We start from the raw sequence: 13,695 nt of genomic DNA, 5'->3' as shown, positions 1-13,695 counted from the left end.
ACGTACGGGGGACACGTGGTGTGCTGACCGATCCCACTTTGAATTCACGAACGCTGATGTCAAGTTGACTCTTGGCGAACGCTGAGCGGTCTGCGTCTTCGCACCTGTCCGCATTTGACCCACCGGACCACGCCCCCTCCTGAGAGCTCATTCTTTGGGCTTCCGGGACGCTCGAATCTCCTGGTTTTCTGTTGAACCAGTGATTCCCAGTCTCGCTCCCTGATTTCTGCCCGGCGCTCTGACCTCCGAATGCCAGGGTCCTCCCGAGTACCCGGTGAGCCGAGGCGCCCAGAACTGCAGCCTCCGAGGCATCTGGAAGCCTTGTCATTCTGTCACAGCTCACATCCTGCAGCCAGCGAGTCTGGCGGCTCTGCTGTCACCGAGGATCCCGACTCTGGGCATCCCTCGCTGCACGGCCCCCTCCCTGTTCGCATCACCACCGCTGCCCCCTGCCTTCCATGACAGCCTTCTCGCTGGTTCCCCCACCTTCCGCGCCCCTCCTCCCCCACCTTCCCGATCCGTTTCCAGCACAACAGCCAAGCAATCCTCTTAGAGCACAGTTTAGACCATTTTACCTCACGGCCTCTTCTCCACCCCGGGGGTTTTCCGTCTCATTCACTTTAACAGCCAGGCTCGCTGTCTGTGCCCGGCTTCTTCCTGCCTTTCTGACTTCACCTCCTAGGCTCCCCCACCCCCCCGCCGCCCCATCCTTCTTTCTGCGTCTAGCCACCCTGGGCTCCTTGGCTGTTCTTCCCACGGCTTGGCACATCCCCACCTCAGGGCCTTGGCATTAGCTGTTGCCCTGCCTGACGTTGTCTTCCTTTGGTGTTCATATGGTTCATTCCCTTACCTCCTTCACGTTTCTACCTGAATGTTACCTTTAAATGAGGCCTTTCCTGACTGCACTATTTGCAACCTAGTTTTTTTTTTTTTAATTTTTTTTTTTAATGTTTGTTTTTGAGAGAGAGAGTGTGTGAGCAGGGGAGGGGCAGAGAGAGAGAGAAGGAGACACAGAATCCGAAGCAGGCTTCAGTCTCCAAGCTGTCAGCACAGAGCCTGACGCGGGGCTCGAACCCAGGAACCGTGAGATCACGACCTGAGCCGAAGTCAGACGCTTAACTGACTGAGCCACCCAGGCGCCCCTGAAAGCTAATCTTGCTTTATCTTCAGCATTCACTATCCCTCTTCCCTGCTTTATTTTCTCCAAAATAAAGGACGTAACATACAATTTATTTTACTTAACTCCTTTTGTGAATGAAGGAATATAATCAAAAAGCTTGTAACTCTTAAGAGAGAGAATCAAGTTTTTGCAATAATAAAATTTTGCTATTATATTTTTAGAGGCCCAGTAGAGAAAGACACTCCCCAGACATCAATAAAACAGACTGCTTTTATTTTTTCAATAAGTTGCCAAGATCTCTGCATGTGGATTAATTCCTCTTTATCGTGCAAGTTGTCTTGACATTCTAATAAATATATTTGCCGCATATCATTGTGTAAATTTAAGACGTCCAACTTACTAATTTGATACATTTATCTGTTGTAACGAGATTGCTGTCGTAGGACCGTTTAGTGCCTTCTCCCATGTCACATAATTACAGTGCAGCTCGGCTGTCTGTATTGACCACTCTGCTCCGTAGGTCTTTATGATTTATCTACTACTTGTTGTGAGTTTGTACCGTGAAATGACATCCCCCCACCCCTGCCCCGTCCCCGGTAACCAGTTTTACTCTTTGTTGTTCTATGAGCTTGACTTTTTCGGATCTCACATAGAAGTGATGTCGTACAGCGTGGGTCCTTCTCCATCTGACTGCTTCACTCCGTGCAGTACGCTCAGGGTCCGTCCATGTTGTCACACACGGCAGGACATTTCCTTTCTCGTGGCCGAGTAATACTCCGTTGTGTACATATGCCCCATCGTTTTTAATCCGTTCATCCACCGATGCACCTTTAGGTTGTTTCCACGTCTTGGTTACTTGCAAAAATTTTCTCCCATTCTGTAAGTCGCCTTTTCATTATAGTAATTGTTTCTTTTGCTTTACGGAAGCTTCTGTGTTTGGGACAGTCCCATTTGTTAGTTTTTGTGTCTGTTGCGCGTGCTTTTGGTGTCATATGCAGAAAACCATTGCCAGGACCAGTGTCCAGGAGCTTCTTCTCTGTTCTCTTCTAGAAGACTTCTAGAAGTCTTATGCTGTCAGGTCTTTATGTTTAAGTCTTTGATCTATTTTGAGTTAATTTTTGTGAGTGGTGCAAGAGGGGCCCACTCTCGTTGTTCTGCACGTTTCCCCAGCACCATTTGTTGAAGAGACTGTCCTTTCTCCATTGGGTGTCCTTGGCTCCCTTGCAGAATTAGTTGACCGTGTTTGCCACAATTTGATCGCAGGCTCTGTTTCGTTCTGTTGCTCTGCGTGTCTGCGTTTAGGCCCGTAATGTATTGTTTTTATTATCGTAGCTTTGTAGTGTGGTTTGAAAGTAGGAAGCGTGATACCTCTGACTTTGTTCTTTTTGTCAGGATCCCTCTGTCTGTGCAGTGTCTTGAGTGATGCCACAGCAGAGTTTAGGATTGTTTCTTCTGTTTCTGTGAAGAATCCCTTTGGTGTTTTGATGGATATTATGTTAAATCTGTACATGGCTTTGGGTAGCGTAAACATTCTAACAGTATTAATACTTGTGATCTATGAATGTGCAATGTCTTTCCAGTTGTTTGTGTCGTCTTCTGTTTCTCAGGAAACTCTTACAGTTTCCATTGTACAGATCTTGTCCTTGGTTAAAAGCGTTCCTGAGTAGTTTATTGCTTTTGATGCTATTGTGAATGGGATGGTTTTCTTTACTTCTTTTTCAAATGTCTCATCATTACTGTAAAGGAATACAACAGGTTTATGTGTTGATTTTGCATCCTGCAACTTTGCTGAAATTGTTGATTAGTTCCAACTGTTATCTGGGTTTGCTCTTAGGGATTTTCTATATGTAAAATCATGTCAACAAATAGTAACAGTTTTACTTTTCTCTTTCTGATTTGCATGCCTTTTATTTCTTTGTCTTGCCTGATTGCTCTGGCTAGCACTTCCAGGACTATATTGAATAAGAGTAGAGACAGTGGACATCCTTATCCTCTTCCTGATCTTAGAGGAAAAGCTCTCAGTTTTTCTCCATTGAGTATAATGCTAGTTGTCACTTTGTTGTAAATGGCCCTATTTTGTTATGTTCCTTCTATATCCAGCCTGTTAAGGTTTTTTATCACGAAAGGATGTTGTGTTTTGTCAGGTGCTTTTTCTGTGTCTGTTGAGATGAGTGTGTGATTTTTATCTTTTATTGAGGTGATCTATGACATTTATTGATTTGCATATGTTGGACCACCCTTGCATCCCAGAGATAAATCCCACTTTGTCATGATATATAATCCTATGACTGTGTTCTTGACTTTGGCTTGCTAATTTTTACATCTATATTCATCAGAGATATTGGTCTATAGTTTTTTGTGGTCTTCTCTGGTTTTGGTATTAAGGCCTTCTAGAAAGAACTTGGAAATATTCCCTCCTCCTCATTATTTTGAAGAGTTTGAGGAAGATTGTTAGTTTTTCTTAAATGTTCGGTAGAATTCACCAGTGAAGCTGTCAGTTCCTAGAGATTTCTGTGTTGGGAGGTTTTTGTTTACTGATTCAATCACATTATTCGTTACTGGTCTGTTCAGACTTTCTCTTTCTTCCTGAGTCAGTCTTGGTAGGTTGTGTGTTTCTAGAAATGTATCCATCTCTTCTGGTTGTGTAATATCCTGGCCTATAATTGTTCATAGTATATGATCCTATATATTTCTGTCGTTTTAGTTGTAATGTCTCTTTCATTTCTTCCTCTTTTTTTGGGGGGGGATTTTTTTTTTAATTTTTTTAATGTTTATTTATTTTTGAGAGAGAGAGAGAGAGAGAGAGCCAAGGAGGGGCAGAGAGAGAGAGAAGGAGACACAGAATCTGAGGCAGGCTCCAGGCTCTGAGCTGTCAGCACAGAGCCCGATGCGGGGCTCGAACCCACTAACCGTGAGATCATGACCTGAGCTGAAGTCAGACACTTAACCAGCTGAGCCACCCAGGCACCCCAAGATGTTTGTTTATTTTTGAGAGAAAGAGTAAGCAGGGAGGGGCACCTGGATGGCTCAGTCGGTTGGGCATCCGACTTCGGCTCAGGTCATGGTCTCATCTGTGGGTTTGAGCCCCGTGTTGGGCTTTGCGCCGACAGCTCAGAGCTGGAACCTGCTTGGGATTCTGTATCTCCCTCTCTCTGCCCCTCCCCCGCTCATGCCTGCCTCCCTCCCTCCCTCTCTCTCTCTCTCTCAAGAGTGGATAGACATTTAAAAAAAAAAGAGAGAGAGCAAGCAGGGAAGGGGCAGAGAGAGAGGGGGGGTGGACAGAGGGTCCAAAGCAGGCCCTGTGCTTATAGCAGGGAGCTCTTTGCGGGTCTCAAATTCATAAACTGTGAGATCATGACCTGAGCTGAAGTCAGACACTTAACCGCCTGAGCCACCCGGGCGCCCCATCTCTTTAATTTTATTTGAGTCTCCTCTTTTTTTCTTAGTGTAGATAAAGGTTTGTCTGTGTAGTTTATTTTTTCAAAGAACCAGCTCTTAGTTTCTCCAATCCTTTCTGCTATTTTTCTGGTCTCTATTTCATTTGTTTCTGCTCTGAACCTTATTTTTGCCTCCCACTTGCTAACTTTGGACTTAATTTGTTCTTCTTTTTTTAGTTCCTTGAAGTGTAAATTAGGTTATTTGAAATCTCTCTATTAATGTGGTCATTTTTTGCTATCAGCTTTCAGAGAACAAACTGAGGGTTGCTGGAGGGGAGGTGGGTGGGGGATGGGCTAGATGGGTGGTGGGTGTTACGGAGCACACGTGTTGTGATGAGCACTGGGTGTTGTATGTGAGTGATGAGCCACTGAAATCTTTTCCGGAAACTAATACTGCACAGTACATTCACTGCATAGAATGTCAATAAACTTTTTTAAAGAAAAAAAAAAACTTCCTCTTTGGACTGCTTTACTCCATCGATTCCACAAATCTGATATGTTTGTATTTTCGTTTTCAGTTGTCTTGAGAAAATTTTTTATTTCTTTTCTGATTTCTTCTTTGACCCCGTGGTTGTTTAGAATCATTTAATTTTCACATATTTGTAGTTCTTCTCGCCTTCCTCTTGTTGATTTCTAATTTCATACCATTGTGATCAGAAAAGATGGTATAATTTCTTTTTAAATTTTCTGATATTTGTTTTATGTCCTGTCATGTGATCTGTCCTGGAGCCTGTCCTGCTATCACTTAAGAATGTGTATTCTGCTTCTGTTGGATGGAATGTTCTGTAATGTCTGTTAAGTCCCTTTGTTCTAAAGTAGGGTTCGATTGCAACATTTCCTTGCTGATTTTCTGTCTGGACCATTTATCCATTGTTAATAGTGGGGTATTGAAGTCACCTACTATTATTGTATCGTCTCTTTCTTCCTTAAGATCTGTTAGTACTTGCTTAATATGTTTCGGTACTTGGGTGTTGGGAGTGTATATATTTACAGTTATATCTTCTTTTTAAAAAATCTATTTATTTTGAGAAAGAGAAAGAATGTGAGTGGTGGGGGAGGGGCAGAGAGAGGGAGAGAGAATCCCAAGCAGGCTCCATGCTGTCAGCTCAGAGCCCCATGTGGGGCTCAATCCAACCAAGAGATCATGACCTGAGCCGAAATCAAGAGTTGGACACTTAACCCACTGAGACACCCAGGCGCCCCAGATTATTATATCTTCTTAACGTATTGACCCCTTTGTTTTTCTACAATGACCTTTGTCTTGTTACCATTTCTGGCTTGAAGTCTCTCTTGTTTGATAGAAGTATGGCTATTCCCACTTTGTTTTGGTTTTTGCTTGCTTGGAGTATTATCTTCCCTCCCTTCGCTTGGAGCCTGTGTGTACCTTCAGAACTGATAGGTCTCCTTTAGGCAGCATATATACTTGGGTCTTGTTTGTTTGTTTCTGAAATCCTTCCCCCTGCTCCATGCCTTCTTGTTGGTGAGTGCGATCCAATTATTTTTAGGGTGATTATTGATTTGTAAGCACTCACTATTGCCATTTTCTCTCTTGCCTTCTGGTTATTTTGTCTCTCCGTTGTTTCCTTTAACTTCTCCTTCTGTCTGCCTTTGCCAGTTGGTGGTTTTCCATGGTGATTGGCTCCTTCCTGTTTGAATCTTTTGTGCCTCTGCTCTAGATTTTTGTCATGTGGTGACCATGAGGTTAACATAAAATGTCTCGTAGATAAAATAGTCCTGTCTCTGATGATAGCAGCTTCATTCACCTATAAAGATGCCATCCTTTTATGCCTTCCCTTTTATACTTTTGGTATCACAAGTTTTCTCTTCTTATTCTGTGAATTTGTTATCAAATTGTAGTAGCTAGGGGCGCCTGGGTGGCCCAGTCGTTAAGCATCTGACTTCGGCTCAGGTCATGATCTTAGGGTTTGTGAGTCTAAGCCCCACGTCGGGCTCTGTGCTCACAGCTCAGAGCCTGGAGCCTGCTTCGGATTCTGTGTCCCCCCTCTCTCTCTCTGCCTCTCCCCCACTCACATTTTGTCTCTCTCTCTCTCAAAAATACATAAACTTTAAAAAGTAAAATTGTAGTAGCTATAGTTATTTTAAATGCTCCTTTCCTTTAACATTTATGCTATCCTTAAGTATGTGACACACTATTCTGAAATAGGGTTACAGTTTTCTAGTTCTGAATGTCTGTCATCTGAATCAGAATTTTGTGTGCTTTCATTTTCCGTTTTTTTTTTTTTAATTTTTTTATGTTTATTTATTTTTGAGAGATAGAGCATAAGCAGGGGAGGGGCAGAGAGAGAGGGAGACACAGAATCCGAAGCAGGCTTCAGGCTCTGAGCTGTCCACACAGAGCCCAAGATGGGGCGCGAACTCACAAACTGTGAAATCATGACCTGAGCCGAAGTTGGACGCTCAACAGCCTGAGCCACCCAGGCACCCCTTGTTTCAGTTTTAAGAGCTCCTTTCAACATTTCTTGAACGCAGGTCTGTGGTGGTGAGTTACCTTAGCTATTGTTTTCTTGGAAAGCCTTTATCTCTCCTTCATATCAGAAGGATAACTTTGCTGGATAGAATATTCTTGGCTGGTGGTTTTTATCTGTCAGTACTTTGGATATGTCATCCCACTCTCTCCTGCTCTGTGGTTTCTGCTGAGAAATCTGTTGATAGCCTAATGGGTGTAAATCACATCCCTTTTCCCCCTGGGTGCTTTAAAAAATTTTTTACCATTGATGGGGCTCCTGGGTGACTCAGTTGGTTAAATGTCTGACTCTTGATTTTGGCTCATGATCTCATGGTTCATGAGATTGGGTTGTGCACTGACAGTACAGAGCATGCTTGGGATTCTCTGTCTCCTTCTTTCTCTGCCCCTTCCCTGCTCGCATGCATGTTATTCTCTCTCTCTCTCTCTCTCTCTTTCTCTGTCTCAAAAGAAACTTTAAAAAAATTCTTAACCATTGACTCTTGACAGTTTCATTATAAGGTGTGTTAGTGAAGATCTTTTTTCATTGAGATAGTAATGTGTCCTATTCAGCTGCATGGACTTTTATGACCAGTTCTTCCAGTTTGGGGAAGTTCTCAGCTATTTTTTCTTTAAATAAACCACCTCCCTGTGGTATCCTCATTTTCCTTAGGTTCGCTTGTCTGATAGAGTATGGTAACTCTTGTGGAGTTTCTTCACTTTTTAAAAATCTCAGATCTCTCTTCTCTTCCACCTGAATCATTTCTAGATCCCCCCCCCCTCCAAATCATGTATTCTCTTTGATCTGCTTCTTGATCTGCTCTGTTTTCAGTGCTTTTTAAAAAAAAATTTTTTAACATTTATTTTTAGAAAGAGAGCAAGAGAGAGAGTGAGCATGAGCAGAGAGGAGGGGCAGAGGGAGAGAGAGGGAGAATCCAGGCAGGCTCCACGCTTAGTGCGGAGCTCGACACGGGGCTCAGTTCCACGACCCATGAGATGGTGACCTGAGCTGAAACCAAGAATCTGTGCTCAACCCACTGAGCCCCCCAGGTGCCCCCAGTGCTTGGTCACGCATTTTTCAGCCTCATATATTGAGTCCTTCAGCTTCAGAATTTTTGTTTGTGTTTTTCTCATAATTTCAGCCTCTTTTGTAAAGTACTCCTTCTGTTCGCTAATTTTATTCATGAGTTTACTGAGTTGCCTTTCTGAGTTTTCTCATAGTTCATTGAATTTCTTTCTAACCGCCATTTTGAATTTTTTTATCTGTGAGAACACAGTGCTTCATGTCTTTGAATTTAGTTGCTGGAAAACAGTCCTTTCTTTTTGTGAAACCGTATCACTGTGGTTTTCTCATAGTGCGTCATGAAATGTACCTCTGTGGTCACACTTGAAGTAGCAGACACCTTTCTTACTTAGGGAAGGTTTTGTCTCCTTGGATTCTAAGGGTTCAACAGGTTGTCATTCAGGAGCCTTTCTTTTGTTTTCCAGAAGGTGGTGCTGTAGCACAAGTTTTCGGTTTCTCCTAGAGCTCCCTCTAACCGGGAATTGAGCTAGGACAAGGCTGGCTTGCAGAATTCATTGGCTCAGCCTACCTCCGGGTTCAAGTATCAATCACAAAGGGAGATCTAGAAAGAGCCAGGCTGGGGCTCTCTTCCTCACTCGGTAAAGTGTGGGCGATTCACTCTGCCCTTCAGCCTCCTACCCCGTGCCCTTTTCCTATTTGGCAAATGTGTTGATGGGGAGACTGGCCACGTATTTGAGACGGACTCTTCTCCTGAGGCAAGACTCTTGTTTCTCAAATACTCTAGTACCGGAGGAGATTTTAGTCTGCATTTTAGAAGCTCCTGACTTCCCACGCAGTCTCCAGATACAACAAAGACACCACGATGAAAATAGCAGCACATATTTAGGGATCTGGAGGTTTCCGAGTTGTTTCAGCAGCCCCACCCATTCTCCACAAGCTCTGGTGTGTTTTTCCTCCAGCATAATAGCGCTCCGTTTAGGGCAAGCTGGGGCCTAAGCCTGGCCACAGAACTGGGTAAAGTTCAGAAATCGGAGCCAGCTGCCAGAGTCTTCTCGCCTCAGAATGGCTGTTCCCTCCCTGTTTCATTGTCCTGCGTCCTCTCTGCTCTCTCAGATACTTGATTTCTGTAAAAATAAGATTTTTGCAAGTTACATTCTTGGACTTTTTGCAGCAGGAGTGATGGAGCAATGACCTGGTGCTTCCTACTCCTTCCTGTTCTGAATGAGAAGATTGCTGTATAGGAGGCTTTGGGGATGTTTTAAATGATCCTTAGGCAGTATCGTTCTGTGTGGGTGGTATCGTTTCACAAAACAAACCCAGTGAAAATAAGACATCATGGTCTTTTGTATCAACGCGCGTTTCATGCAGTGGCACAGTTTACGTGTAAGCTACTCCATCCATTTACCAGCTGTTTATTAAACACTGACGTCCCGGAAACTGTTCTGCACACGACTGGGGTGGGGGTGACGGTGAACAGAAAAAGAGGACAGTACTGGCCCTCGCGGCGCGTACCTTCTACTTTGAGGACACAGACGCAACATCAAATACAAAGCAGGGCCCATCAACTGCGAACAAGGAAGGTGGAGACCGTGAGATTTTTGTCAAGATGAAGACACCGCGTGAGATGGTCAGTTCACAGAAGACCGCGTGCTCTGGGGAAATGGTTTAGGACCGCCAGTCGTCGCCAGATGGTCAGTGTTAGCAGACGTGAGTGTCAGGTGACTGCATTTCCTTCAGCCACTTTGTCAGCCTCCGTGACGGAAGCATGGAGTGGGAAGAGTCCCATTCGGCCGACACGGGCGCCTTCCAGGCCGTGTCACCGAGGAACGGAGGGTAGACAGGCCGAAGGTGGGTGTGCAGAGAAGTTCCTGTAGCGATGGACCACGGGATCTAACCTGGGCAAATAAGGAAGAAAAGAGAAAAAAAACGAATAATGTCAGGACAGTGGATTCGGTCTCTCGGTGGGAACGAGGAATCAGTGAGGTGGTCCCTCGAGTAAGTGCACTGTGGAGATAAGAGAGAGAGAGGCGTAGCTGCAGTCAATGTCTTGGAGGCCGTGCGGTTACCGAGTCTCGGCCGGGCTTCCGGGAGCACTTCTCCGTGGGCCAGCCACCAGCAGAGGAGCAGTCCCGCTCTGTGACACGGGAGCCTGCTTCACGTTCTGTACGATGCTGAGCTTTCTTGGTCCCATGCCTGTGTGAACACCACCGCCCCTGCCACCTGCACACATACACATTTCTAGGTTCACGTGAGGCAGGAGCCGTGGGTCCGGGCTGTGACCCGCGGATCTGGCGGTGTAGCCAGAAAAAAGTCTCCCAGCTAGGTTGTTTTGGGCTGCAGGTCATAGACTTCTTAAATAATATGGATTTGTTATCTCAGGATGGCCCATTGCAGGGCCGATTTGGGGCTTAGCTTCCCTTTGATGTTCACGGCTTTCCCCTCCCGATTCTGCCGTACTGCCCAAGTCCCAGACCTCGTGTGCACACACGTGCGGAGACCGAAAGAAGGTTCCTTTCCTTTCATCCATCTCTTACTCCACAGGAGATTAAAACTCTTCCAGGAAGCCCCTAGGGGACTTCTTCTCAAGGCACTGTGAGTTCTAACTAGGTCACACACCTAATTCTTAACCGGTACTCGGCACGTAGTGTGGGACTACCACGATTGATTCGAAGCGTCTTCTATCTTTGGCTGGTCCGCCTTGGAGCCTGATGCCGGAATGTGGTTCACAAGCAGTGAGAGGGGAATCGCTTCTAGGTAAAAAGCCCCAACAGTGTCTGCCTTGGGGGGTTTGTGTGCCAGAAAGCCAGAGTGTTGGGTGGATTGTCTATTTTGATGTGAGAGTTACTAGGAGTAATGAAAAGGGTCGTAATGGTAAGAAGCGCAGTAACAATGTGTGAAATTGTTATTCAAAGAGAGAATAAGAATGGCTAATAGACAGGTAACGGGCGTTTTAGCAGACGGGAAGTGGAGTCTAGGAAGAAAAGTAGCTGTTACTAGTACCCCAGGGCTATTTTTAGATCTCCCTTCTCCTACTCCCAACTTTGGTGTCTTCTTAAACAAATAAGGGATGTTTCTTTAAAAATAAGAAATACCAAATATACCAATATTTACCATGTTTTGAACCCAAAAATAAACGTATAAGATATACTTATTGGATGCAGAAGATCACGGTCGGATGCGCAATAAGTATATCTTACACCTTTAGTTCAAGTTAACAAATATTTATCAGCCACCGTGCATACAAAGATGATGATGATACTATTCTCTGTACAGATGGTGAAAATTAATTAGAAAACCCCCCTCCTTTGAAAGCCGCAATGTTTTGGAGCTTTGTGTGTGTGTGTGTAAAATATAAGTAATATATATAAGTAATAATATGCCATAGAAATAATGTAAGTTACATAAAGCAGTATAAAATAACGTAACTGGTATAAAGCAATCAGTCATGATTTGTACTGACAGACGATTACGGTGAAGGAGGAGACTTACTATGGCCAACCCTCCATAAAATAGTGCTGCAACCGTTGTAGCACAGGGTGGTTTTGTTTCTGACATAAAATTCTTTTAAAGTTTGCGTTTTTTCCAGATCTTCTGCTAATATCTGGAAAAACACTTCAGTAGAGTTAACATTTCTTTGATACTTTGCATCTTCTGAGTAGAACCGCAAGATAAAGTAATCTGTTTTAGCTAAATTGATGAGCCAGAGTCATACATAAAATCTGGAGGCTGGCATTTCTGTACATCGTATACACTCGACCCTTGAAACAGTGCAGCTTTGAACTGCGTGGTCCTGTGCACTTACTTCCTTTTTGATAAATACGGTATCATACTGTAACTGTGTTTTCTCTTCCTCATGATTTTCTTAGTAACATTTTCGTTTCTCTGGCTTATGTTATCGTAAGAATACAGTGTATAATGCACATAGATTACAAAATCTGTGTTAATTGGCAGTTTGTGTTATTGGTTAGGCTTCTGATCACCAGGAGGCTATTAGTAGTGAAGTTTTCGGGGAGTCAAAGCTCATATACAGATTTTCGGGGTGCCTGGGTGGCTCAGTCAGTTAAGCGTCGGACTTTGGCTCTGGTCACACGATCTCACAGTCCGTGGGTTCGAACCCCGCGTCAGGCTCTGTGCTGGCAGCTCAGAGCCTGGAGCCTGCTTTGGATTCTGTGTCTCCCTCTCTCTCTCTGCCCCTCCCCTGCTCATGTTCTATCTCTCTCTCTCTCTCAAAAATAAATAAACATTTAAAAAATTTCAAAAAAAAAAAAGTCATACACAGATTCTCAACTGCATGGGGGAGGATCAGTGCCCCAAACCCCCTGCATTTTTCTTTTTTTTTCTTTTTTTATTTATTTTTGAGACAGAGAGAGACAGAGCATGAATGGGGGAGAGGCAGAGAGAGAGGGAGACACAGAATCGGAAGCAGGCTCCAGGCTCTGAGCCATCAGCCCAGAGCCCGATGCGGGGCTCGAACTCACGGACCGTGAGATGGTGACCTGAGCTGAAGTCGGAAGCTTAACCGACTGAGCCACTCAGGCGCCCCCCCCTGCATTTTTCAAGGTCAACTGGTGTTAACATCTCTAAACCTCCCTTCACACACCAGACTGTTTTTAATGCATCATCTGACCCAGGAAGTTTTTGGGTTACCACATGATGACCCTTCTTGCCAGAATGAAAGGGACCTGAATGGGTTGACTTGCTGGTAAAGTGCACCTGCTGTGTTTGGTAGAAGGCCAGTCCTTTCCTACGTCTGTTATACTTTTAAAGACACATGTGTTGGAGTTTTGGGATTTAATTGTGATGTGTTTGCATGTTTTTTGAGTAGATGTTTTGATCAGTAGAATTATATATGGATTTCTCTAGAAAGAAATATATTGGGGCGCCTGGGTGGCTCAGTTGGTTAAGCATCTGACTCTTCATTTCAGCTCAGGTCGTGATCTCACGGTTCATGAGTTCGAGCCCCGTGTTGAGCTCTGTGCTGACAGTGCAGAGCCTCCTTGGGATTCTGTCTCCCTCTCTCTCTGCCCCTCCCCTGCTCGCTTGGTCTCAGCATAAATAAATTAACATTAAAAAAAAGAAATATATTGCTGTTAGTTAAAAAATTTTTTAATATGGCCATATTTCTCATTTTATCCTTTATTCTTTTTTTTTTTTAAAGAGTCAACACAGACTGTTCAAGCGCTGCAGTATTCAACTGCTGACGGTCCACTCACGGCAAGCAAAGATTTAGAGATCAAAACCTTAAAAGAAGAAATTGAAAAACTAAGGAAACAAGTAAGAGGTAAATTTCTGTGATTCACTATTCATTCAGATTAGTAGGTTTAAAAAAAAAAAGGCTGTTTACACACACAATATATACTGAGTGCCTGTCTCATGTTACGTAATGTGAGCTCTGCACCAGTAAGGGGAGAGCAAGTCAGAATGGTTTCTGCTTTCAAGGAACTCACATTTTGGTATGGGAACAAATAGTTTCTGCAGTACATGAGAAACACGAGCATAGGTCCCTGGGGAGGATCAGGAGGGGCGCCTCACCAAGGTTCACGCGAACAAAGATGGTGCTTTGAGAAGATGTGTTAGTTTGGGAGGTTTAGCTGGAACTTGTCTGGCTGAGCATACACACGAACAGGGGAGGGAGTGTCAGGAGTCAGGA

The 13,695-nt window shown here is 44.2% G+C and overlaps 1 protein-coding gene across 16 annotated transcripts in view; it reads left to right on the top strand.

Moving 5' to 3' along the window:
• The window catches only part of CDC42BPA (CDC42 binding protein kinase alpha), a 322,044-nt gene that overhangs the window by 166,431 nt on the left and 141,918 nt on the right, over window positions 1-13,695 (top strand). For all 16 annotated transcript variants that reach the window (XM_078441190.2, XM_078441187.2, XM_081791830.1 and 13 more), the window contains one exon: window positions 13,204-13,326. In XM_078441190.2, the coding sequence (XP_078297316.1) occupies window positions 13,204-13,326 (123 nt within the window). The remainder of the gene's footprint in view (window positions 1-13,203; window positions 13,327-13,695) is intronic.

This window comes from Panthera onca, chromosome F1 (assembly GCF_046562875.1).
Source record: "Panthera onca isolate mPanOnc1 chromosome F1, mPanOnc1 haplotype 2, whole genome shotgun sequence".
NCBI lineage: Eukaryota > Metazoa > Chordata > Mammalia > Carnivora > Felidae > Panthera > Panthera onca.
Note: the sequence above shows the minus strand (reverse complement) of the source record. Positions and strands in the feature narration are given on the sequence as shown.